This window comes from Melanotaenia boesemani, chromosome 11 (genome assembly GCF_017639745.1).
Source record: "Melanotaenia boesemani isolate fMelBoe1 chromosome 11, fMelBoe1.pri, whole genome shotgun sequence".
Lineage (NCBI taxonomy): Eukaryota > Metazoa > Chordata > Actinopteri > Atheriniformes > Melanotaeniidae > Melanotaenia > Melanotaenia boesemani.
In genome coordinates, this window is record NC_055692.1 from 26,102,430 (window position 1) to 26,127,665 (window position 25,236).

The 25,236-nt window shown below is 38.6% G+C and overlaps 2 protein-coding genes across 3 annotated transcripts in view; one reads left to right on the top strand and one right to left on the bottom strand.

Moving 5' to 3' along the window:
- The first annotated feature begins 3,392 nt into the window (after positions 1 to 3,392).
- Positions 3,393 to 20,425, top strand: piwil1 (piwi-like RNA-mediated gene silencing 1). The gene is made up of 21 exons (XM_041999291.1): positions 3,393 to 3,548; positions 4,033 to 4,126; positions 6,857 to 6,959; positions 7,162 to 7,290; positions 7,395 to 7,606; positions 7,898 to 8,019; positions 8,202 to 8,282; positions 10,115 to 10,312; positions 12,488 to 12,596; positions 12,722 to 12,848; positions 13,276 to 13,393; positions 14,130 to 14,244; positions 14,328 to 14,515; positions 16,339 to 16,411; positions 16,789 to 16,989; positions 17,334 to 17,437; positions 17,547 to 17,617; positions 17,710 to 17,863; positions 18,697 to 18,822; positions 19,243 to 19,390; positions 19,788 to 20,425. Exons 2-21 carry the CDS (start codon positions 4,058 to 4,060, stop codon positions 19,902 to 19,904), a joined length of 2,565 nt encoding a protein of 854 aa, XP_041855225.1. The 5' UTR covers positions 3,393 to 3,548; positions 4,033 to 4,057; the 3' UTR covers positions 19,905 to 20,425.
- Positions 20,426 to 20,501: 76 nt separating this feature from the next.
- The window catches only part of rimbp2b (RIMS binding protein 2b), a 91,035-nt gene continuing 86,300 nt past the window's right edge, over positions 20,502 to 25,236 (bottom strand). The window contains exon 27 of one of the 2 annotated variants that reach the window (XM_041999290.1): positions 20,502 to 22,612. In XM_041999290.1, coding sequence (XP_041855224.1) covers positions 22,415 to 22,612 — 198 coding nt within the window. In that variant the 3' untranslated portion in view covers positions 20,502 to 22,414. Of the gene's footprint in view, positions 22,613 to 23,420; positions 24,718 to 25,236 lie in introns of those variants that run through there. The other variant, XM_041999289.1, reaches the window with a different exon arrangement.

Sequence of the window (25,236 nt, forward strand, 5' to 3'; positions counted from 1 at the left end):
GGTCCTGTGGCTAATGAGATACCGAGGCAGTGGGAATGATGGTTTTAATTACTGCCCATGACTGGTCCATAGGGGGTGATTGCTGAAGAGCATGCTGAGTGTCCTAGGTTGGGAGTTCAGACTGATGCCAGTCATGCTGTGCTTAGCTGCCTTTGATGCTCACTCCCCTCTGCTTTATTCCCACATTGTGCTTATTAGATTCTTTGCTGCGGATGCTTCACTGCACCTTTGTTCAAACCAATGCTTTGGATAAAGAAAGGCATAACCACTAAGAATTTAACTTCAATCCCCCAGAAAGTTTCAGTGATGCAGAAGGCAACTTAATCTTCTCTGGAAATTAAATCTGCTGTGATCCCATTGTGCAGTGAATGTGTACCAGAGGAGTTTGTGTGGTCAAAGATGGTGAGATATTCTTAGCTAAAATATTAAAAATGCAGTAGTTTTCCCATAGTTATTTTGCATGTGTAAACTAAAATAATTGTGAAAATCGCCTGTGTGATGGTGAAAAGGCGATTCAGGTATGGTTCCAACTTTCCATACACCCGCATTTCATTGGTGAGGGATACAGTAGATTCCCGGGCAGCCTGAGTCCTCCGTCTCCTCTGCTGCTACCAGCAGGAGGGTGTTGCTATGTGCCTGCTCTCTGTTCTCCCACAGCCCAGCTGTGGACCAAGCCTTGTTGACTTTTCAGAGATCACAGTGAGGCATCCTCAGTGAAACAGGCTCTGAGAGGGGGAGGGGGTCTGTCTCTGTAGGACTACGCTGTGGTCAGCACAGACTTCCTCCTTCTCCAACCATCTTGACCCCCGCATCTCCACAGATCTCTAAAACATTATAAAAAATTTTCTTTTCTGCATTACTTCTGCTTTGCAAGCAGTCAAATTATTGATAGCTGTTAGCTGATCTTCAGAGGACAAATCCACCATGTTTATTGAATCTTTTTATTTTCATGCATGTCTACAATTCAAGGCCACCAGACAGACGTTTAGGTTTCAAATGAACAGGAAACTTTATTTGCCAAGAAGCAAAACCGGTTCTGTCCTTGATGTTCAAACTTACAGGAAGGGTTGAGAAGGGGTTAAAAATGCCTTTAAAGCTTTATCATAATGGAATATGGGAACATAGTTAATTAGGAAGCATTATAGTGACCTTAAGGCAGATTCCTTGACATCTGTTTGGTGTTGCTATTGTTTAAGTTCACCCTGACTTACAAACTCTTGTCAAATGTTATTTCCCAGAGTTCGTTTTCCATCTTTTATATACTACACCTCTACACATCCATGATCATGTCTGGCTCATCAGTAGTTTAGGGCAGCATATTTTAATTTCTAAATGTACAAAAACTGTTTTAGAAAAGAAAAAAACATTTTCTCTGATGCAATTTCACTATTTAGAGCAAATATCTGCCATTGTGATAAATTTTACAACTGTGTGCTGTCAGTAACAAAGCCAAAAACTGTTATAGTGCAACCACATTTCCCCACAATAAAGGCACCACAGTTAATTTTTTAAACTTTAGGCTTACTTTGACAGCTAATTCTGCATAGACTTTGGTATGGGTTTTGTTTATGAGATGTGATGTCTGTGTCTTCTTTAGAGGAAACACACTGATGCAGAGCAGATTAGGTTCCATGGTAGGCAAGAGAATAATCTAATTTTCCTAACCCGCTTACTGATATCATGGCATGGTAGATCCTTATTATTCAGACTCCCCTCTTGCTCTGCCTCTGCAATCAAGGGTTCAAGCTTAACAGGGTCACTGTGAATTATGTAAAATGAAAGCTTTGATCTTGTTTTGTTTTTAATGACTGAACCAGGAAATTAGGTTGAAAACAAATGCTATTTATCCATATAGAAATATGTTCGTGATAAGTGTGTGCTTTGTGAACGTGCAGCCAGTTTGATATACTAACCGTGTTCCATGTTTCCTTTCATCAGCTTTAGGCTGTGGGATCTCACAGAGCATGATTAGCGTAAGCGTGGAATCCACACTGCTGGGGGCTGCGGGGCGAGCTTGAAGCCTGAAGCGCATTCATCAACGTCCCTGGCAGGGTGCACCTTTCTCAGCCTCACAACACTCAGCTTGCAGTCCTCTCCCTGGCCTCGTTTTCTTCTTTTTCTTGCATTTTTACTTGTTTTTTTTTTCTTTCTTTTTTTCAGTGTCCTTTGTTGTTGTCTTCTTTTCTTTAAAGATAGCGTTGTTTCAGAAGAAAGCTTTTTTTTCTTTTAAATCAAAGCTTTTACACTACTGCACCTTTTGTGGAAGAGGCTTGTTGTTTAGCATTTTGACAACATAATCTTGCAATGTGTGTGGAACAGTATTCATAACTGTTAATGCTACTGGAAAAATACATCATAGTGATTGTTTTGGCAGTTGAAGAAGCTTTATTATTTAATTAATTATTTTTCCCATGTTTTTCCCCAACAATCAGGCTTGGTGACACTTTTGTCCCTGCCTTAAACTTTCTCTCCTGTCTTCTTCCAGCAGGTAAACAGTGACTAAAGCAGGTCCTTCCAGACTAGTCCCTTAGGTCTGAATACATAATCACCCTTAGATCTCAGACATGAAAGACTTGCATACATCCTCCTAAAATGCTCTCTGAGGTGCCAACTGCTCTTTTTAAATGCTAGGATGTGGAGCAGAAAAAAGTTAGAAAGAAAATAATATGATTTGGTATCTCTTAAAAGATGGGCAAAAGATGAATTTCTGACTTCATGAAAATATTCTGAAAAAATTGCATACTTTTCCAAAATTAAGTTTAGTTTCCAAGTCACTCTAGGAGCAAGCTATAATATTATAGCCATGTTAAGATCGGTCAGATCCAATTCTAGTTTCGATCACATGAATAATTTCAAGGAAAAATACGATGTGTCTTAGTTTCTCCTAATCTGGGTTTAACGCTAAAAAAATATATCAGTGCATTATAGTGAAGATGTTAATATATATTATAGACACACTTAACAGTTTTCTTTAAATGGTCCAATAAACTAAAGTAACATTCTGGTAAATATTCTCGCGGTCACTAAGCTGTGATTTGAACGTTTAGCAGTAGTATTTGTGAATGCATTGCTGATTTATCAAACAACAAGTATCTGTGCCCTGGGCTTAATCCCTTCAGTCAGCTCAGTAAAGTTTAGTGTCTGTGCCTCAGCCAAGTCTGTGTAATTAATTCAAGGCTTTGCTTCCATCTAGTGGTCAGAGTTGATATTACACTTAAAAAAAGCACACAGAACCGCACTAGGTACATTATCACTGCGCTTGAAAAAATAGTTCTAAAGTAGTAAAGTTGTTAATTCTTTCAAAATTCAGTAGATAAAACTCCAGCTATATATATTTAAAACTTTGAAGTTATAATTTATAACAATGTAACATGTAAACTAAAAAAACAAACAAACAAAAAAAAAAAACAGAGTGGGGTAAGGCGAAATGTGTCGGCGTACTAATTCATTTCGCGAAGAGGTCGACATAAGTTTCAGGCGGCATTTTGTCTGTTGATTGAGATACAGGTGCAGCAGAAAAACCTTTGGCCAACTAAAGTTGTTCTGTCGTAAGTACTTTTATAGAAAAAAATATAAATATCGAATTTAACCGCAACAAATGTTAACTCAGAGGAGAAATATTATATATTAGTTTTAGCAAGTTTAGTTTAATCAAACGTTAAAGTGGTAATTTTGTTTAATTGATATAAATTGTCAGTAAAATATATCTATAACTCTAAGTTAAAGTATAAAAGATTCACCTGCCTTAAAAACTCTTTAACATATTGGTCGTACATATGTAGTGACTTGCTAGCATAGGGCGGTAAGCTAGCGCCACGAGGGCGCATGGTCTCCACAGCAGGGACATGTGTGAAGGCATCATGTTGCTTTTTTTTGTAAAGTATATTAAAAATCAAATTTGCTCAAGAACATGCCATAAAAAGACTTTTGCTTTTCTTTTTTTCAAAACTTAGATGTCCGAAGTTTTTCTAAAAGCTGTTAATTTTGCCTTTGTTGCTTATAAATTAAATGTTAAACATTCTTTTTATACAGCAGTCAAGTTTAAGACTATCTGAAAATGACTGGTCGGGCACGTGCGCGATCACGGGGCAGAGCACGCGGGCAGGAGGTGGCAGCACCTGGAGCAGTAAGTAGCAGTTAACCATGTGTCCAATGTTGTAGACAAGTCATATAATTGCTTAATCTTTAGAAACGACTTCTTGTAAGTCAGAGTACATTTCCTATATAAAAGCTACTCATCTTAAAAATAAAAGAGAGAGAAATTGCCATCTATATTGTAGACTACTAGCACAGCAAAGATTAGGGAAGCCAATAGAAAAGTCCAGGATATTATCCCTGACTCCAGAGATGAGTGTAGTGACAATAGTGATGAGTGGCTGCCAGAGAACAATAAAAACATCTAGCTGAGGATAATGGAGATAAAGACAGGAAGATGAGGGCCACTTTGCAGAGTGATGGCAGTGTGATGAGGGAGCTGTAGGAGATGTGCTCATGGTACCATGGCCAGACTCAAGCTTGCCATGTCTTGAATTTTCCATGACAACTTTGAAACTGGTCTCCATTTGTAAGAGACTGGAAAGTGAATGTTGTGAGAAGAGATCCAAATAATTTTTTTAGACAAATGTACTAAATTGTTTTACAAACTATACAAAAATATTCCTTGATTTACTATGAAACATTATATATAACAATAATTGTGACAATAACAATTTCAATGAAGTTCATACTGTTTTATATCCAGTGGATGTTTCTGGAAAAAATAATTGTTTTGGAGGGAAAAAAAGAGATAACCCAAGAAGAAACAAAGAATGTATTAGAAAGAAAAATCTTGGCCCTGACTTTTATAGTTATTGCATTAGAGCAGGGGTGTCAAACTCCGGTCCTCGAGGACCAGTATTCTGCAGGTTTTCATTGTTTCCCTGATCTAACACACCTGAATAAAATCAAATGGATCTAGCAGCTTCTTGTCAACTTCTTCACAATAACCCATTAATTTCAGTCAGGTGAGTTAGTTCAGGGAACCAATGAAAACCTGCAGGATAGCGGCCCTCGAGGACCGGAGTTTGACACCTGTGCATTAGAGGGTTAGATAAACTAGTATATTTTGCAAGTGGGGGTATTTGAGAAAGCAGGTAATGTGAAAACAATGAACAATTTATTCTGAAATAAGGGAAACTCGGGGATTTCCATTCCAGGAAGCAAAGTCAGTCAAACCCTGAGTGTTGTCATAGTAACTTACTCTGTGAATATACAGCTCTTTGTACCCCACCCTAAAGAATTCTGGCAATGATTACACTGCCATTAAACCTAGTTTGTTGAGAAGTCATTCACATAATTTTCCATAGTTGGTCATTTCTGTATATGCATGTTGACTTTTTAGTTCATTACCGGATGCAGTGAAATAGATGGAGAATAAGGAAAATATCCCACAACGTAGGGGTTGGTGATTTATCAAATATATCCTGAGTTGTTCAACATGTCATATTTAGTGGCTATATCACCAACATTAGGTACTAAATGCCACAGCTGTGTTTTTGTACATCTACATTTTCTTTTAAGTTTAGCATCTACCACTGATAAGAGACAGTGCACTTCCACCCAGATCTAGAAAACTCTACTGCTTGCATGAGTGTTGTTTCAGGAGAGACAGGATAGTAGCATTGGCACTTGTAGTATACACATCAAGATAGTTTACGGGCGTAGAAGTCGAAGCGGAATGTGAAATGTCCATTTTAAGCAGTATTATGCCTCAGAAATGACCACAATGATGACATTTTGATTGCTGAGCTGTGTGTATTCCTGCGATGGACATGCAGTTCTTGACATAACTCCAGAGCAGGGGTACTCCTTCAGCTACTCCTCGCTGAAAAGTATTTCCACCCCGGGAGCATTTAGAAATGCAGATATGGTCTGTTTTTCATTTGGTTGATGCAACATAATGTCCAAAGTGTGCTACTCTCTGTCCCATGGTGAGATTTTGCTCACCTGTATCTGTGCAGCACTGCATGTAGAGACTTAAAAATTTAAATAATCCCAGAGGGAAATTGCAGGTTTGTAGTGTGTGTGTTGGCTCCAGAGTTATTCCCAGCACAGACTCTCTGGTTCTGATGCTGCTGCCCCGACAGATGGCTGCAAAGCTGATTGCACGTCCCATGATTTATAGAAGATAAGCAATATCTTGGTTGCTCTGTCCCTTCTTGTAGCTGCTTCTGTGTTGTGTTTCCACTCTAGTCTGTTGTCTAGCAGCTAAACTCTAGCTGAACTTCAAGGTACTCCATCTGCTACATAGTGTATATATTTAGTCAGTCTGTAGCTATTTTGTTTTGCACTTTTGTACATATATAGCTGTGAAACTGAAATATTTAAATTTCTTTTTGCTAATTTGTTCCTACGAGAAACTGGGAAACTGATGTGATATTTCATCAAATCAAAATGCTAAGGCAGTCTAACAAAGGTGTAAGCACTACTGGTTGGTTTACTTCTACTTTGGACAGATGTTGTTGCAAAGACATGCAAATTTAATATTTAATAAACCTGAGTAAATATCTTCTAAAATTCATTTTTTGTGATTATTTTGTAATGGAATATGTACCGTAATGTTAAAACGCATGGTATTGAACATTTAGCTGAATGTAACAGTTACAAATAGAGAAATTTGAATCTGAGAGTCTGAAAAATGAAATTGTGTAGAAGGGTCAAAGGTAAACAGAATTCCTGTTCTATTTATTTACAAATTGGCCAGCCTAATCCCTAGTTTTAGATATTAAAATATTTAAAACTGACTCCTTCCTGCATTGTTGGGAATGGAAATGCACAATGCTGTTTTCCCATTGCCAACCTCTGATCTCTCTTGCAGAGCCAGGTTCCGGAGCCTTCACTGGCCGCTGTCCCTCCCGCTGAGGGAGAGTTGGTCGGTAGAGGCAGGCAGAAAGGTACCCCTGGAGCCTATTCTGCTGAAGGTACAGTCGCAGTTAGTTATGTCTGTCAAAGTATTTCAAGTTCAGAGTTAACCATATCGAGGAGTGCAGTGCGGGGGAATTGGCTGTTAAAATCAGATAAAATTTTTTTTTTTTTGAATGTGCATAAAGTGTCTATGTAATAGTATGAGGCATCCCAAGTTGTGGAACTTTGTCTCAAGGGTCTTTATGTGGTTTCTACCAGCTGTTCTACAGATTTCAGCAGGATTTCAGCAGGTGAAGCTGACTGAAAGAGGTGGACGGCGTCGGGATTTTCATGATGTGGGAATTAACACCAGACAGGCGATGGAGCATGTGAGGGACTCAAAGAGCGGTCAGTTGTTTTTAAACATGAAAAAAAAACATTCACATGGTATATCTTTTGTTATTGTTAAAAATGTTGAATTACTCTTAAACGGTGTTTGCACAATTCTTCAGGAACATCTGGTGCTCCTGTCCGGTTGACGGCAAACTTCTTCCGCATTCTGTCCCGCCCTCAGTGGGTTCTGTATCAGTATCACGTGGACTTCAAGCCACCAATGGAGTCTCGACGCCTGAGATCTGGCCTCCTCTTTCAGCATGAGCAAGTGTTTGGCCCAGCACAGTTTGATGGAGCTCAGCTTTTTCTGCCTCACAGATTACCCAACCAGGTACCAACATGTGTATTAATTAGGGATGAGAATTTATAGCGCTGGCATTATTGATTTTGCCCGTTGATCCGGTTATTTTAACTTTCCAATTCTTGACTGTGGGAATTTTCCTTTTGACATTTATGGTGTCTAAAGAGCTGTGTATTTGATATAATAAAGTTTGAGTTTAAGGTCTTTATCAACGCCACACAATGATAACAGAATGATAAAGATCAACAATGTCTTCAAACTGAAATGAATCAAACAAGTTTAATAAACCTTCAATTTTAATGAGATGTATCTGATCTTTAGGAGACTGTGCTCCACAGTGACACCAGGATGGGAGAGAAGGTTCAAATAACTGTCACCTTGACGAATGAACTGCCACCCACATCACCAGTGTGCATTCAGTTCTACAACATCATTTTCAGAAAGTATGTTGTCCAATTTTCAAGTGTTGTTAAGAAATACAACACATTGATGGACCAAAATAGGCAATTAGCCAAGTTTTAAAGTAGTCTGTCCTCCAGTATTTGTCTACAACTCCTCACAAGAATTTAGATCAATGGAAATGTATAAATTTATAAGTGTCTCTTCTTGTATATTATTTTTACAGGATCCTGAAAATGATCAAGATGCAGCAGATTGGACGCAACTACTACAACCCAAATGATCCACTAAATATACCACAGCATAAGTATATATATATATATATATATATATATATTTTTTTTTTTTTTCTTGAACATTGAACAAATCTTAATGATTGATTCTAAATTTTATTCATCATCCTAAATGAATGAAAAAGGATGATAAATATTTGGAATTAATGAGCCAAGATTTAATGCCAACTTTTTCTTTTAAGTCAAAGCTTTTATTTCTCTGTGAGAACATAAGAAGTATTTATTTTACTGCACTTTAAAATGGTGTTTCACAGCCCATGGTGCGACCCAAACTTCTCGGGTGCATATAACTGCATTTAAAGTTAGAATTTAAAAGAGCAAAAACCTAATCACCAAATGGATGTGCACAGATCAGCTATAACACATGGCCACCCATTTTTAATAAGTAGGTCTTATTAAGAAATCTGGCCAGTGAGGGCTTGAACAAAAAAGATCTGAGGGTATCTTGGTACAATGTCAGTAGATCTTTGAGGCTCTGTGTGGTGGGGTCTTTAAACAGGGGTTCCTTTCCCCGAAGCCCACAAATCCATAGTAGTGGTATCTGGTGTTTGGCGTCTGGTTTTGTGGAGCCCTTGCTATGCAGTTTATTTTAACTTTCTGCTGTCCTGTTGTGTGGTGCAGCTACTTGACTGTTGCCATATCTGATAGGGCTGAGTATTGTCACTAATTTTGGTTTCGATTCACAGCAGCCCATTTCAATTCAATCTGATTCAATATAGATTCATTTGCAGCTAATTGTGTAACACCTATTTTACTTAAATATTAGACATTCTCAGAGACCTGTTTATAAAACAGTGCATTTACTTGACAATCGAAGTTAGTTATCAGGGAGTAATCAAATTACTATAATCTGATCTGACACATTAACATGCATTTTTGAAATACCATAACAATAGTGTTTCCTCAGATTCACACACAGAAATGCTGTGATGGGGAGGGAACCGCCTCAGGACATAAAAAAGTTAAACTTTTTAAATGTCCTGATGAAACGGTTCCATTCAGTGGAGTCGCCTGTTGATGTTAATAAAACCTAAAAAGAATATTGAATCCTTTTAAAGCCAAAATACGACTCAGAAATTTCTGGAATGATTGTAGATTCAGCTTGTTCTGGTGTATGCGTTTCCGTGATGACTGCAGCTATTAGTGTATCACCGGAACAGGAAATATTCCTTCTGCTCCCCACTGGATCAAGAATATTCTATTTTCACTTGCCTGAGAAAATTTGGAAAACCCATATTTTTGTCTGATTTTCAGCTGGTTGGTGTGTTTTTGATGGAAACCTGTGTGTGCGCACGTGTGTGTGCTCACTGCTGTGAACACAGAGCAGGTTCAGCTTTGACATGCCATCATGCAACTCAGATAAATACAGGGCTCCAGACTGCGACCAAATAGTTGCATTTTGTGACTAAAATGTGAGACAAACATCAACGAAGAAGACAATGTGCTTGTGAGCAGGACCAACAACCACTGTTATTGGCTTATGTGTGAAATGAGGCGGGTCTTCGGGGAATTTATTACCATCTTAGCGACTTTGTCGCTATATTTAGCAAGTTTTCAGACCCTTCTAGCAACTTTTTTAAAAAAAAAGTGACTAACAACATCTAGTGAGTTTTTAGGTATTATTGGAGACTTTTGGATACTGACGCAGATGAACGTAGTTTACTTTTCCCAATGAGGAGCAGGTGCTGTGCAGACCCCTCACCCGTCTAAAAGCACTCGTACAAGGCTTGGTCTCGCAGCGTATTCAGTAAAATTTGGATGGAGTCCTGTTCTTGGGTATTTGAGACTGAAAGTTGATTTCAAGCTATTTTAAGGATTGAATTTTGAATGATCTTTTTTGTTTTAGGCTCACCATCTGGCCAGGCTATGTTACCACCATCTTGAACTATGAGTCATCCATCATGATGTGCACTGATGTGAGCCACAAGGTGCTACGCAGTGAGACGGTGCTCGACTTCATGGTTAGCCTGAGGCAGCAGTGTGGAAGTCAACGCTTTCCTGAGATCTGTACCAAAGAGCTTGTTGGGCTCATCATTCTCACAAAGTAAGATCACACAGTTTTTTTTTATTAAAGTCTGTCTTGATGGTGCTGTACTTGACATTGTTTTATCAATTTCTGAGTGCCACTTGATAACCTCCCCCTTCACCAGCTGTAAAACGTATGTTTTATGTGCTTGAACTGCTGATTCACAGCTGGTTGTGTGAATTTGTACAGCTGACCCTTATGTTGCTACACTTTGTAGGGCTGGGCAATTAATCGAATTTTAATCGCAATTACGATCTGGGTTTTCGACGATCATAAAAATGAAATGGTCCGATTATTTTTATTTTATTTTTTTTGTCCTTTGTCCTTTGTTCTACTTGTGCTGTTTTCAGTTGCAAATCGAGCGCCACTGGCATTGCAGCGCTTTGCTGCAGACTCCTCCCACAGCCCCGACCGCTTTAGTTTTATTCAGCACGAGTTGCAAACTCAGTTAAGGGCTGGACACACGGGAGGCAACGTCGCTCCTTCTCCATCATTTTCTATGGAACTTGCTTGAGGAGGCGAAAATTGTGCCGCCCTCCAGCCAAGCGACAGTCGTGCATGTGAAATGTTGCGCTCGTGCACGCAGACGTGCACACGAGGGCTTGCAACGCTACACAAGAAAATAGAAAAATGTTAAATTTTTGTGAGTCGCAACTAAATAATCCACCAGCTCTCAGTCACAGAGAGACAAACGTTATAAACAAACAGGACTTTTTTTTTCTCAATTAACACAGTGAACAATCCGGGATTTAAGAACCTCATCAACACGTTGGACAAACGGTATCACTGCCATCTCCACACCATTTTAGTGGACTGTCTCTCTCCGCCCTGTATTATGAGTGTGGTGAGGGTGTTGTAAAAGACGTAACGACAGTCCAGTGTTTCGCCACCTCTACGGACCTGTGGTCAAGCTGCATCATAGAGCCGTATAGAAATGTCGCGCTACATTTTATTGACACAGATTTCAACGTGAAAACGAAATGCCTCCAGATTAATCTTTTTCAGATCACACCGGGCGGAACATAGCTGCTGGTCTGAGACAAACAATAGCTATGGGGACCTGGTGGAAAGAAACTAGTCGACATTACCACAGTAAACACTTAAAATGTCACACTGATATAATCTGCCACCTCTTGATTTGTAATATAGCAGACAGATAATTCTGCCAAGAAAAATCAGAAGCTGAATCTGTTTAGAAACCTTTATTAAAAACTGTAAAACTAAGCAGACATAAAGAAAATATATCAGTATCTCACTGGAAATACTTTCATTGTTTCAGTGAAGTTATGTAACATTACAACTCAAAATATATAAAAAATGACAAGTTAACATCTATTAAAAATACCTTTGGAAGCTAGCGGTTAGCATGCGCAGACAGATCATTTGCAGATGAGACAACTGTGGTGGGTCTTATCAACGAAGATGAGACAGATTACAGGAGCGAGGTGAACTGCCTGGCCTTGTGTGAACAAAATCTCCCTCTGAACGTGGAGAAGACAAAGGAGATTGTTGTGGTGCTACAGTGGAGTGAGCGAGCAGAACCAAGTTCCTGGGTGTGCACATCAAAGGGAAATTCTCCTGGACCATCAACACCACATCACTGGCCAAGAAAACCAACAAGTTCCTCTTATTACCTCCACAAACTGAGGAAAGCTAGAGTCTCAGCCCCCCATCATTTGCACCTTCTAGAGAGGTACCATCAAGAGCATCCTGACCAGCGGCATCACCGTGTGGCATAGCGCCTAATGTGTCCTGCAGAAAGTGTGCCTCCATCACATCGTGGGGGAAGCTAAGAAGATCTTTGGCGCCTCTCTCCCCTCCCTGCAAAATGTCTACACCTCTCCTCACCCGTAAATCCCTCTGCATTGCAAGAGACTCCACCCACCACACAGCTTCTTAGCCTGCTGCCATCAGGAAGGAGACTGCAGAGCCTGCAGACCAGGACCAGCAGACTAAGGAACAGCTTCATCCAACGGGCTGTCAGGATGCTAAACCCCTCACCCCACCCACACACACCACAGACTTCCATCAACAATTGAAGTTTTTACACCCTCAGGAAGAAGCACACAGCCACTTAAATTACTTTAACCAGACTATAAGCTAACTAAATCTTTTTTTTTTTTTTTTTTTTTTTGCACTATAACCATAAACATACATTGCACGGACTAATTTGTCATGTTTTTTACTTTTCAGATACAACAACAAAACCTACAGGATTGACGATATTGCATGGGATCACACTCCCAACAACACGTTCAAGAGGGGAGACACGAACATTTCCTTCAAGAACTACTACAAGACCGTAAGTGTTGGTGAAGCGGAGAGGTTGTTTATAGAGAGATTCCTGCACTACACACCTGTGTGTAAAATGTAATGAAATGTCGTCTCCCCTCCCCCTCTTTTCCATATATTGATATCTTCTCACAGCAATATAGCTTGGACATTGTTGATGGAAACCAGGTGCTGCTAATCAGCCACGTGAAGAAGATGGGTCCTGCCAGAGGCCCCCCTCCTGGCCCGGCCATGCTGGTCCCAGAGCTCTGTTACCTCACAGGTTCACCTTTATTCTGCAGTGTTAACATTCTTATATACCCTTTTCACAAAACGTAGTGTAGTAGTAGTGAAATTTCAGTTAGAATTTACATATTATGCATATTGCATATTAGGATATTTAAGTAAAATCATGCAATGGTAATTCCGTCATCTCAATGAATTAAAAACCAAAGCTAATAAGTGTTGGGTATACCACAATCTAAAACGCCAATGACCCCTTGCAAAACTAGCTTTTTGTGAGTAATGTATCAGAACATGTATGAAAAGTATCTTTACTGTAGGCAGAGTATTTCTTTCATCCAGTATCTGCAGCTCAAGTGTAAATGCTGGTTGGTCACTGATTCAGTAGCATTTGGTTTAGCAACTTATTTTTCTGGTCAGATGTAAACAATAAACCATATAGTAACGTGTCTAAACTGTTTTTACAGGCTTGACTGACAAGATGCGAGCAGACTACAACATAATGAAAGACTTGGACTTGCACACCAAGCTGAACCCAGAGCAGAGGGAGAAACGTCTCCTGAACTTTATGGCTAGCATAGAAAAGTAGGTGGTGACATCTGAGAAAAACAGTAAAGATTGTTCTGTCAAATATTTTTAATCCAGAAACGTTCCAGGTATCCAACTACGTTGACTATGATTTGACACAATATTCAAGACCTCATAAATCCCTGTTAGTAATTATTGGCAGTAATTATTGGCAGTGAATAGGTGTGGTTTGTCAAATGTTTAACTGAAAATGAAACATTGAATAAATTTAGTATATTTTAACCTACCAGGGGCCTTGTTTATAAAACTGTGCGTAGCAAAGCAAACTGCAGGTGGTGTCTGCGGTGCAAAAAGGAAATGTGACGTACTTCAACTTTCAGATTAATAAGAGCGTGCGCATGCATGTCCCATGCCTGTTTCCGTTTAGAAATCTAAAACTTAAAGCAGGTACATGTGAGGGAACTCCTTGTCCCATCCACATGGTGGCTGTAAAAGGTCAGGTGAATGCCTATAAAAGGTATGGTGTATGGTTTTATGGTGTAAATTAAGGGAACAAAAGCAGTATCGGCTCAAGAAAATTGGCCGCCTGTTTCAGCCAAGGCTGATGAGACAAAATTGGCATGGGCCCTAAAAAAAAAAAAATAAATAAAAATTGATGGATCTTTTCTCAGCAATGTTGTGAACATTAATCACCTAATCTTCCACTCATTTTCCTTAATTCCATCTGTCAGTCTGTTCATATTCATATAAACTGTAATAGTGTCTGATAAAAAATTCTAAACATTGTTTCTAGGAGTGAAGAAGCAGTGGCAGAATTGGATAAGTGGGGACTCAGTTTTGACAAGGAACTTGTACGTGTGACTGGCAGAGTCCTTACAGGAGAAAAGTTAATACAAGGACAAAAAACGGTAATTCAGTCCCGGTCAAATATATTCTTTGCATTTAAGTAAATAGAATTTAGAGAAACTTATAATTTTCTTTATTCTCCTAGTATGAGTACAACCCTCAGCAGGCTGAATGGACCAGAGAAATGCGTGGATTATCTCTGACCACCGCTCCTCCGCTGACTAACTGGCTCATGTTTTACACCCGCCGTAACGGCAACGAAGCACAGGCCCTCCTGCAGAACGTCGGCAAAGTTGCAGGTCCACTGGGAATCCGCGTTCAGAGAGCTGGCATGTAAGTTCACTGTATATATAAATACCAGGTGTTTTGTCTCCTATGAAGAAATAATCTTTCTCTTGATAGTACAAGCAGATTTGTGGTAGGCACTCCTGTTTGCACAATAGTGAAAAATACCAAGTTCAATTTCATGAAACTTATTAGAGGTGGAACATGCACAAACGCATTAAAGGTAATTCCAACAAATAGACTCCTTTTGATAAACATTTTACTTTAGCTATAAAAGCTAGGGATGCACCAATATCGCATTTTTACAGAGTACATGTACTTAGAGTACTTGCTGATACAGAGTACTAAGTAATACATGGTATCAGACTGATACCTATACTGGTATCTGTGCATCCCTAATAAAAGCGTACCCAAAATAATACTCTATTTAGTTTTTATACTTTTTGAAAACTAACTTTCACTTGGACGCCACTCTGTATGCTGGGTTATGTTAGTCTGCTGCTCTGTCAGCTCTAGAGGTTCATCAGAGTTTTCTGTTCCATATTTTCTGTTTGAACCTGAATGCATTGAGAGAGCAACGAAGAAATCACTGATAATACACTTAAAAATGAAGACGATCAGATAAATGAAGATGGAGTGGACCAAATTGTGCAGTAGCTGCTTGCCACTACCAGCTAATAGTGTTTGCTACAAAGAGCACACTTTGTCAGCAGCTGTTCATGGTTGGCATCAGGAAGTTTGTTTAATGTAGGTCTGTTTTGCACATTGTGAAATCACAGAAAAAAAGTTTACAGTTGATTGTGTCAGATGATTCTTGCATAACAGCGCGTGAAAACTTCCAGGCATTTTGCCTCAGAAAGACTAACAATACTGAGTCTTCCACTTGTTTTTCCACCTGCATAAATATGATCGATATTTTTGGGGGTAATAACCATCTGCCAGCTATTGTACCACAGTGTCTGATATGCTGGCATGTGTTTGAGTTGTAGCATCGGTCATATTTGAAGCAAACTGAACACACAAAGATGGCAGGATGGAATGAAGCGGTGGGTGGTTAGATTCCTTCATGTTCAGGGTCATGACTGATGGTTCACTATTGGCTTTGGCAGGGGGACCGGGTTGTTTACGTCCCAGCAGAAGGACATCTTGCATCTGGTGTTTCTGATATTTCTCGCTGTGTTTTTCACTTGCCAGCCTGAGGCTAGAGGCTCCTTGATAAAATTGTTGGAATCAGCTCTCGTTTGTTACCGCCTGACCATCTTTGCTCCTTTAACAATTGTGGTTGACAAAATGACAAATCATCAGAAGAGAAGTATTAAGAACGTTAATGTGGGTCCTTTGGAAGTTGCTGTTGCATTTCCCATTCAGCTCTATCTCTCAGAAAGCAGTGAGGACTTGTGTAGTGGTTTTTGTTTCCTTTTGACTGGAAACTGCAACTAAATGCAGCATTATTTCTGTAGCGCCACTGTTCAAGGAAGGAAAAATAATCTGGCAGCATGTCACATTTGCCTTCTCTTCCTCGTCTGTTTTGAGAGCAGCTGTTACACGCCGCTGTCCCAGAATGCATTGTGCAAGCAAAATAATGGTGACCTTCATTGGTCAATAAAAGGTAGTAGGCATTTATGATTTTTTTTTATTTATTTTTTTAATTAGTTAGGATTTGTTACACATCACTAACAGTAAATCACAGTAGAATTGGGCAAAACCTTTCAGGTCAGCAAGCTGACAGTCGGGGTTCCTTTTGAATGTGCTTGCAATTGGCCATAAATTGTTCTGGTGCTGAATGCGCTCTGACTCATTTTGCTCAATGCTTGGAATATTCCCGTTTGCATTATAATTTAATATGATTTCACCATCTGTTTTTTATGCAGGATTGAGTATGAAGATTATCAGGAGTCTCTCCTCAGGGCCCTTCAGCACAATGTTGGACCCCAAACACAAATGGTTTGTGCAGAAATGATCTGAATATTAGATGCAAAGTAGAAGATCCTTTATATTTGACTTATTATTTAATCATATGTAATATTTAACAGTAGAATTACTTTGAGAATATAAGTATAATTTAGTTATGACAACAGGGTTGGGGTCCAGAAATACACTATGACCAGATACTAGTTCATGCTGGCCTATTATAAATTCCCCTTCTTGTTTGTAAAGGCAATGAGAATGGAAATGATTTTTGCAGTCTTAGCAATGCAGTAATTTCCATACATTTATAAAGTTGGCTGGCTTCATACTTGATTTTGTAATTGAAGCTGTGTCTTGATCTTTATCTGCAAACATTTTTAAATGCTGCATCATCTGGTGTTAACCATTTTTAGGTGGTGGTAATCCTTCCCAGCAACAGGAAGGACAAGTATGATAGTGTCAAGAAGTACCTTTGTGTGGACTGTCCCACTCCGAGCCAGTGTGTGTTGTCCCGTACTCTCAGCAAACCTAAGACAATCATGACGGTGACTACCAAGATTTTACTACAGATGGCCTGCAAAATGGGAGGAGAGCTGTGGAGTGTGGAGATTCCCGTAAGTTAGTAAGCATTTTAAGGTATCAGCCTGGTTTATTTCTAGAAATCTTTAATCGCAGTGGCTTAGATTTGAGTAGATATGAAAAGATGTTTCTGGTTAATGTTTTTTCTGTCTGCTTCCTTATGAAACTTCACAATTTCCCTTCAGGTATTGGTAGACTATTCACAATTTACTTTGTACATGGTTTTCTTTTGGAACCAGATGTGCATAATAAATATTAATCAAATTTAGCTGGAAATCAGTTTTCAAATAGCATCTGTACAGTGGTAAAGTCCAAACATTAGCAAGTCAAATGGGGACAAAACATCCCCACTAAATAGTCTGATGGGTTTTTTTTCCAGCTTAAACAGGTGATGATTGTGGGCATTGACTGCTACCATGATAGCACTGCTGGGAAGAGGTCCATCGGGGCTCTAGTGGCCAGTCTCAATAATACCATGAGCAGGTTAGTATTTACAACATAAACCGAAAACTGATCATGATGTAGTTTTTTTTCCTTTAGCCATAGTTTTTCGTTTCGTATTTTCAGCAAGTACCTTTTGTTTCTTTTCAAGATGGTTTTCCAAATGTGTGCTGCAGCACAAAGGCCAGGAAATCATGGATGGGTTGAAGATGGCATTAAGTGGCAAGTTTCTTCCCTTATTTTAGCACATTTTTTTTAGGTTTAACATTAGCGTATTTTGCATGACAATAACTGATAGTGGTTTCATTTTCCAGGGGCCCTGAAACACTATCTGAAGTTTAACGGCTGCCTGCCTTCGCGCATCATAGTGTACAGAGATGGTGTGGGCGATGGCCAGCTTCACAGCGTGGTCAGCTATGAGGTTTCACAGATCATGGAGTCCATCAAGTCCATGGGACACGACTACCAGTGAGTTTAATGTCATTGTTACAAAATCTGGAAGAGCTACTGCATGTGTGTGTTGTATGTGAGATGAATGTAAATGTACTGATGAAATCACCGGCATGGGCGCTGGATCCGGTATTATACACCAGTTTGTGTGTAAAAGTTACTGAAGTGATGGTGGGGGATTTTTTTTGTTTCTCAGACAAGAAGCTTTAACGCCACTTAACACTCAAAGTGCCTTTTGTCAAAGTATTTCTTTTATAACAACTTTTGAGTACATGCATCAAATAAATGCGCCATCCACATGAACACCCGAAACAAAATGCAACAGAACGCGTGATCCGTTCGCTTCACCCCAACATACTGGGTATCATATACAACTAAAGAAGCATTTTCAGAGAATACCAACCTTCACATTTCACAACCAGAACATCAGATTGCATGTTTATCACACAGCACATCACCAAATCCCAAAACTATTATCAAAAGCAGTATATTGTATTTCCTTACCATTTCGTGGTCATTTTCAGTTTATCCACACTATTCAATGAAAATGCTGCATATTCACCCATAGTTCAACTGTATCATGCACCAGCATTTCATATGATGCTGTTTGTGGACATCTTGTTGTTTCCTAGTGGTCCTTGAAGTTTTTTTTTGACATTCTACATCTCAAGACCTTTCAAATGATATCTTACACTTTAATGACACTTCATCCGTCTGATAGAAGCATAAATGCAAGTATCGGCGTTTTGGCCTTTGTAGTTAATGGGGGAGGGAGGTCACACAAAAAAACTTGGAACATAGAGTGAAAGTTAAGTAGATTTTATTAGAGCCTCTCTGTCTGCTTGTTGTAGGCCCAAGTTGAGTGTGGTGGTGGTGAAGAAGCGCATCAGCTGCAGGTTTTTTGCTCAAATGGGTGACAGAGTCATCAACCCTCCACCAGGCACTGTCATTGACACAGAGGTCACCCGCCCAGAATGGTAAGTTTCACCGTTTTTAAGCCATGCATGTCTTAGTAGTACTGAGGGAGGCAGCTTTCAAATATGCTGCTCCGTCCAAAATTGATCTCTCTGGGGGAGCTTAAGTCGATTGTAAGAGCTTGAGAAGAAAAATTTCATGGTAAATGTGACTGTTCTTAAACCTTGTAGTATTCAACCAACACTGTATTTGATTGCCCTAATGTTGGCTACTGCCTTTGTTTTACTTTTTTTTGAGTTGTGCTGTGAAAGTTGATCTTTTTGTTGTGTGGTAAATTGTCCTTGTGGTTGTACACTTTCTTGGCCAGGTCACTCTTGAAAAAGATTTCTAATCAAGTTTTTTTTTTTTTTTTTTTATTTGGTCAAATAAAGGAAAAAATAAGTAGAAGGGGGAAAAACTATTGCACTTCTGGTTTTGCCCAGGTATGACTTCTACATTGTGAGCCAAGCTGTGAGAACTGGAAGCGTCTCACCAACCCACTACAACGTTGTGTACGATACCAGTGGACTGAAGCCGGATCACATGCAGCGGCTCACCTACAAGCTGTGCCACATGTACTACAACTGGCAGGTGGGCTCGTTTTGTAATAAGTAATTTTATTACTTCATGAGAAATGGAAACCTATGAAATTTTAAATGTGGTTTTATATCCCTGAAGTTTTTTTCCCCCAGTTTGAGTTTCACTTGTAATTACTTCACTGATTATATTCTGTATTTACTCTATGTTGGCACTGAAAGTATCGAGTCTCATGAGCAAAAATGAGTCGTCATACAAATGATCTTTCAGTCAATGGGCTTCATTTAGTCATAAACAATGTCAGTAAATGTATTGTAATTTTATGTGTATAGCAAGTCTGTAAAAATGGAAAACAAGTTCTGGTATTGGTATTCAAATTAACAGCATCAAATTATGTAAAAGTCCTTCTGGACTTGTGGCCAATCTAGACTTTTTCCTGTTTACGCTTTAGGGGATCATCAGAGTGCCTGCTCCCTGCCAGTATGCTCATAAGCTGGCTTTTCTCGTAGGACAGAGCATTCACAAGGAGCCCAACGTGGAGCTGGATGACTACCTCTTCTACCTTTAAAGACAAATGATAAGCAGTTAGTAAGGCTCAGACTTTACGTTGCGCAGAGGTGTGGGCGATTTGCTGTTGCAGAAGTTCGGTTGTGACGAAGGTCATCTTTGAGGTCAAATTGCTTTGGTTGGTTAGTGAAGTAGGATTGTTTTTGTTTGCCTTTTTACATAAAGTGATGTAAAACACAGCCAAAAGTTAAAGGCCAAATGTAAGAATGTGCTGAAACTTTTTTCAGAAAAGAGTAAATGGCTGACAGGGCTAGTACTGCGAAGGAGCAAGTACAAGTGTTTTTGCTTTTTATTTCTACTTGTAACTGAAGTCCCAATCAGTTGTTTGGTTAGAGAAAATTATTTTTAGCCATTTGTTTTTTAGGGTTTGTTTTTCTCATGTATCTTGACCCTTTCTTTAGTAGTTTATTATACTAATGTTTATTTATTATATATAAGTGTTAGGCTTGTAGGTTGTTTCTAGTAGCATTATCCTGAATAAATAAGTTTTTTGTTCCAGGGTTGATACCATCATCCCAGCAACTCTTGGTTGTTATAAATTTGATAATTTGTGGTGTATGTTCTCTCTGGCATATTTAAGCAACTCAGGCATGCAACATTACAAAATATCAAATTTATTTATATATTTTTTCTTTTATAAAAGATAGCACATGCACACCCACACAATAATTTGTAACCATCAATATAGGCTGATTCTTATCATAAAGCTAGCACACAATTGCAGACTTAACAATATGGTCTTCAAGACACCATGGGGAAAGCTTGCACTGTTTGATTATAAAGTTAAATGTACAAAAAAGGCAGTTTGAAAATCAAGTATAAACATTTAAAAACAATTTTACAAATGGACAAAGTACAAAAAGAGCTGCAGTCACTCAAAATAAACAGAAGCAATGTCTGTGGTCATGGTAAATAGGAAAAGATGCTCATCAGTTTACTGTAGGTTACCATGGCTGCTTGGCCGAGAATTGTACAGAAAGAATGTTTTGCATACATTCCTTTTTGGCAGTTTCAGTTCAACTTGTGTAGAAAAACAGGCTAGAGTTTAAAATGCATCGGAGGATGAAATGGGAAAACAGAAGGGTTTGACGAGATGAGGAGGTGGACCGTTTCATTTCACACAGTCTGATGTCTGCACAATCCTGGGCAGCTTTGATAATACATTGGCTTTCAATTCGTTGTACATTCACTACTCTACAATAAGGTGTAGATGTATAAATATATATGGATATACAGTACTTGTATTCTGCTCCAACATAATTTGGGACATTAAATGGGTATTAATGACAAATTGGCCTGAATTAACATCTATTATAATTTTTGTTAGAAGGGGCAGCATAGAGGTAGTCTTGTGTTAATGTTTACTATTATGAGGTCATTAAACCTACCACCTCAGTGACACCAGATGACACATGCTATGAATCAAATGCAGCACAATAACAGGACTTTGCTGATGGTATGTCTTGTATTTGTAGAGTAGTTTAAAATCAGATTTCCTTGGGTGTGGTGTGAAATATCAAGTCCCTTCATATTCACTTGCCTCAAATTTAGTATGAAAATAGCATTTTGACTTATGGTTTCTGTAGTTGAGGTTAAAAATGTGTTCAAATTTGAGCTTCACAATAGATAACATGGACAACAACACAGGAGTCTGACAGGATGTAAGCTCTGGCTAGACAAAAGTCCCCCTGCATATTATAAGTCAGGAATAACATCAGCAAGCGGTGAAGTAACAAACAAATGGTAGGCATGAAACTGCACACTCAACTAGACAAAGTACTAACCACTGTGCAATTATAAGGCAAATACATGGAGGTTTGATCTACCAGGCATTTCCATCCAGGCTGATTTTACTGCAGAGACCCTGTAGTAGATACAGAATGTGCTTGTTATGTAAGTGCCCAACATGTTTGTGAAACACGTTGCTCTGTCACAGCTGTTGAAATAGGGCAGAAGAGACTAATTCTGCTGATTTGTCAGTGTGCTGCATGCCCCAAGTTCCACATTTGCATGCGCTCTCGAGAGGTCATGAGGGAATGTGCAGAAGTAAAGCATGCAAACCTTACTCGGATGGGTATGACTAGTTGTTTTGAACAAGTTTAAGACACTCCAAGTCTTGCATCAGATTCAATATAGACTTTAAGCTTTAACTAAGCCCTCGGTATTTGAGTGACATTCTGGTTTCTGTATACAGAAACTCTAGGCAGACTTGTGTAGTTTATTGAATGCAAGACTTGACCGTGTGCAAAATGGAGCTTGTTCATGGACCTGTTGGTCTACTGCTAAACTTCATCAGCCAGAGGTAAGCGTCTCAATACTACGTCTTGACACCATGAGGTCATGGGACCATAATGTTTGTGAAAATATGTAGTTCATAAACTGATAACAAAATACAAATATTCTATTATACAATGGATGTAAAAGAATAAAGCATTTGTCAAGCTCTCTAATGCCACCTGTGCACCGCGTTTCATATATATATTTTTTTCCTCGACACAAGGAAGTGGCAAATTATTTTACAGCGCCAAGTCTTTGCAATAGTTTCTTCCCTTTAGAGAGCAGTCCCTTTTTCTTTTTGGAGGAGTACATGTCCATTGGGGCTCTGTTGGGACTGTCGGGCCCCTTGCAGGCAGGGCCAAAGCCAGGGTTGTGTGGACGCACTGTGGGAGAGGATGCTCTTCGGTGTGGACCAGATTTTTCCAACGGAACCTAATGGGAGACCCGTAAGGGACAGTTGAGGGTGTTAAAAAGCCAACTGTGTCTCACACCACAGTCACTACTTCTGTCTTTGTCTTAAGTCCTTTCTGTCTCAGCAGATCCATCATAGATCTGAGGTTCTACATAAGCGCTCCCTACCTCCCATTCCCCACTTTTTTTTTTCTTTTTTTTTTTTTTTTTTTAATGCAACTATGATACATAATCTGCAACAACACACATAAACATGACATTAACTAACTTAAACATCAGCTGACATTTCCCATCAATGACAGGGGAGTTCTCTCAAACTCTTACATTTGTATTTTGGGACATTTATCACATTCACTTTCCTGCATTTTAAATATATTTACTGATACAGGTGGGATACAGAGACTACTTCTCACTATTTTCTGTAATCATGGGCTAAAAGGCTATTTGAGTTTGCACTTTGAGGGACACAAAAGTATAGTTATATGGTGCTATATTTGTATGTACTTTGTTTTATTGTAATTAGCAGCAAAAAAATGTAAGTTCAAAGTAAGACTTGGGGAGAACCTACAACAAAAAGTTAAATTCTCAGTGCTCCACTGCTTGTATGACTAAATGCTTATAGTAACTAATTATTGCTACGTAACAGCCTTTCCCCATAAAGTCATTTGTTTCATTGTTAAACTACGTTAACATGACAGTTAAATGTGGTAATTTAGCACTTATAGCACTGGTTATTAGCAGCAGTGGTGAAAGTTGCATAGTATTAGATCAGTTGATCAACAGATGGTCAGTTGTGTTTACATAATTGGCATTGATTTCAAAACCAATGTAACGTGAGAAAAATTTGATCATTGCAGTTGCTTTAAACATTTGAAGTTCTTATACAATAAGAGGCGTCTTCAGATTATCTACATGAAAAACTTTATAACTGCAAAACCATGCAGCTTCATTGTGTAAGCTTTTTTTGCTTTTGAATGAATTTGATAGCTTTTCTATATTTTTTTTACTACAAGTCATTTCCAAAACAGGAGCAAAATCTAAATGAACAGTGTAATGATTTACAAATAATTTAAGCCCTACATTTAGAATAGTGTACAGTGTAAGATATCAACTGCTGAAACTGAGAAACTGGATGACACCGAAGTGAGAAAAGCTGGAGACAGCCACGTTTGCCACTGATGCATATTTTCTTTTGTTGTGGCGTCAGACTGTTTATATGTAAAAAATGAGCATTGGCATTGCTTTGCTAAAGTAAGCAAGGCCTTCCCTGAAAAAGATGTGGTAGGATAAGTTACACCAGAACTAACATTAGTAATACCGTTAATTATGAAAACCACATGCACTGATGCGCCATCTCACCATTACTTTTGATGGTTTAAACTGCGTTTTGTTAATGTGGATGGTCCCTTTCCCTCTTTAGCCTGAGTCTGTAAAATGAATTCCACTCTGTAATCAGTTTAGTTTTTAATTGAGTGTTTAAAGTTTTGTCATGCATACAGATTTAAACTGCAAAACCATTTGCTCAGTTTTTCCCAAAGTGCTGAAAGCATCTCTATATTGACCTTAAAGTCTCAAAACATTTTGCTTGAAGCAAATTCTAAATTTGAGGATAAAAATGGCAATTTCTCAGTTTCAACATTTGATGTTCTTGTACTCTTTTAATATAATATGTAAAGAATTTGTAAATCGCATAACAGGAACCTGTTAGAAGTACAGGATAATTTCCTTGTTGATTTCATGTTTATTATTAAAGTAAATGTGCAAGTATGGCCTTTTAGCTTATCATGAGTTACAGCAGGAGACTTATTGCAGGAGACAGACTGTCATGTACAACACTCAGAGAAACAACTGAAGATACCATACTTCTTGTCTAATGCATTGGCTAGGGTTACTACATCCTATCAACAAACAATATTAAGTGTTTTGGTCAAACAAAGAGGATTGGTTAAACACTTGGAGACAGTAGCACTAAAGGAATGTCATACAAAGTATACATGTTGCATACCAGAAACTAAGGGTACCCATGTCATCTGCATTAGACGAGGGCAGCGTAATCTTGGTATCCTCAGTTGCTCACTTACGTGACGGAAACAGAGCCTTTAAGGTGTGAAATGAACACTCTTCTTCTGTTTTGCCAAGCAGGTGAGGAAAAGAAATAAAAAAAAATATATATGGTGATGGCATTTCAATAGTTTGCACTATGACAATGGCAAATTAGAACACAAGGAAAAATATCTGGTGATACCTATAAATATTTCAACAATTGCATTATTTTTTTAAACAGAAAAAATAACATCACATATTTACATTTAATAAATTTAAATTTTTTTCTCTGGTGGCATCATAGGCTAAATAACCTTTCCCTTGCTATTTTACAAGAAAGCAATTTACAAAACAAGGCGTTGAGGAGCAGATACAAAAGTTGTACTATGCTAGACTTATTTTTATATAAAATGTTCAAGGGTTCATGCATTTGGACTATATACCATGCTGAGCTACAGACTACATTTTTCTTCTTTCGGTACAACAAAACTATTTACTCTATTAGAAATTAAGGTCAAACACAGAATATATTCATAAAGCATCTGTTAGAATGCTAAATATGCATGTGCAAAAAGTGTTAAGAGCCATTTTTCAAGACAAGT

Excerpts from the sequence above, each read along its gene's own strand:
- piwil1 (XM_041999291.1), top strand. The coding sequence starts at position 4,058 with ATGACTGGTCGGGCACGTGCGCGATCACGGGGCAGAGCACGCGGGCAG. Across the intron at positions 14,516-16,338 it reads CGCGTTCAGAGAGCTGGCAT|GATTGAGTATGAAGATTATC; the intron begins GTAAGTTCACTG and ends TTTTTTATGCAG. Across the intron at positions 19,391-19,787 it reads ACATGTACTACAACTGGCAG|GGGATCATCAGAGTGCCTGC; the intron begins GTGGGCTCGTTT and ends TTTACGCTTTAG.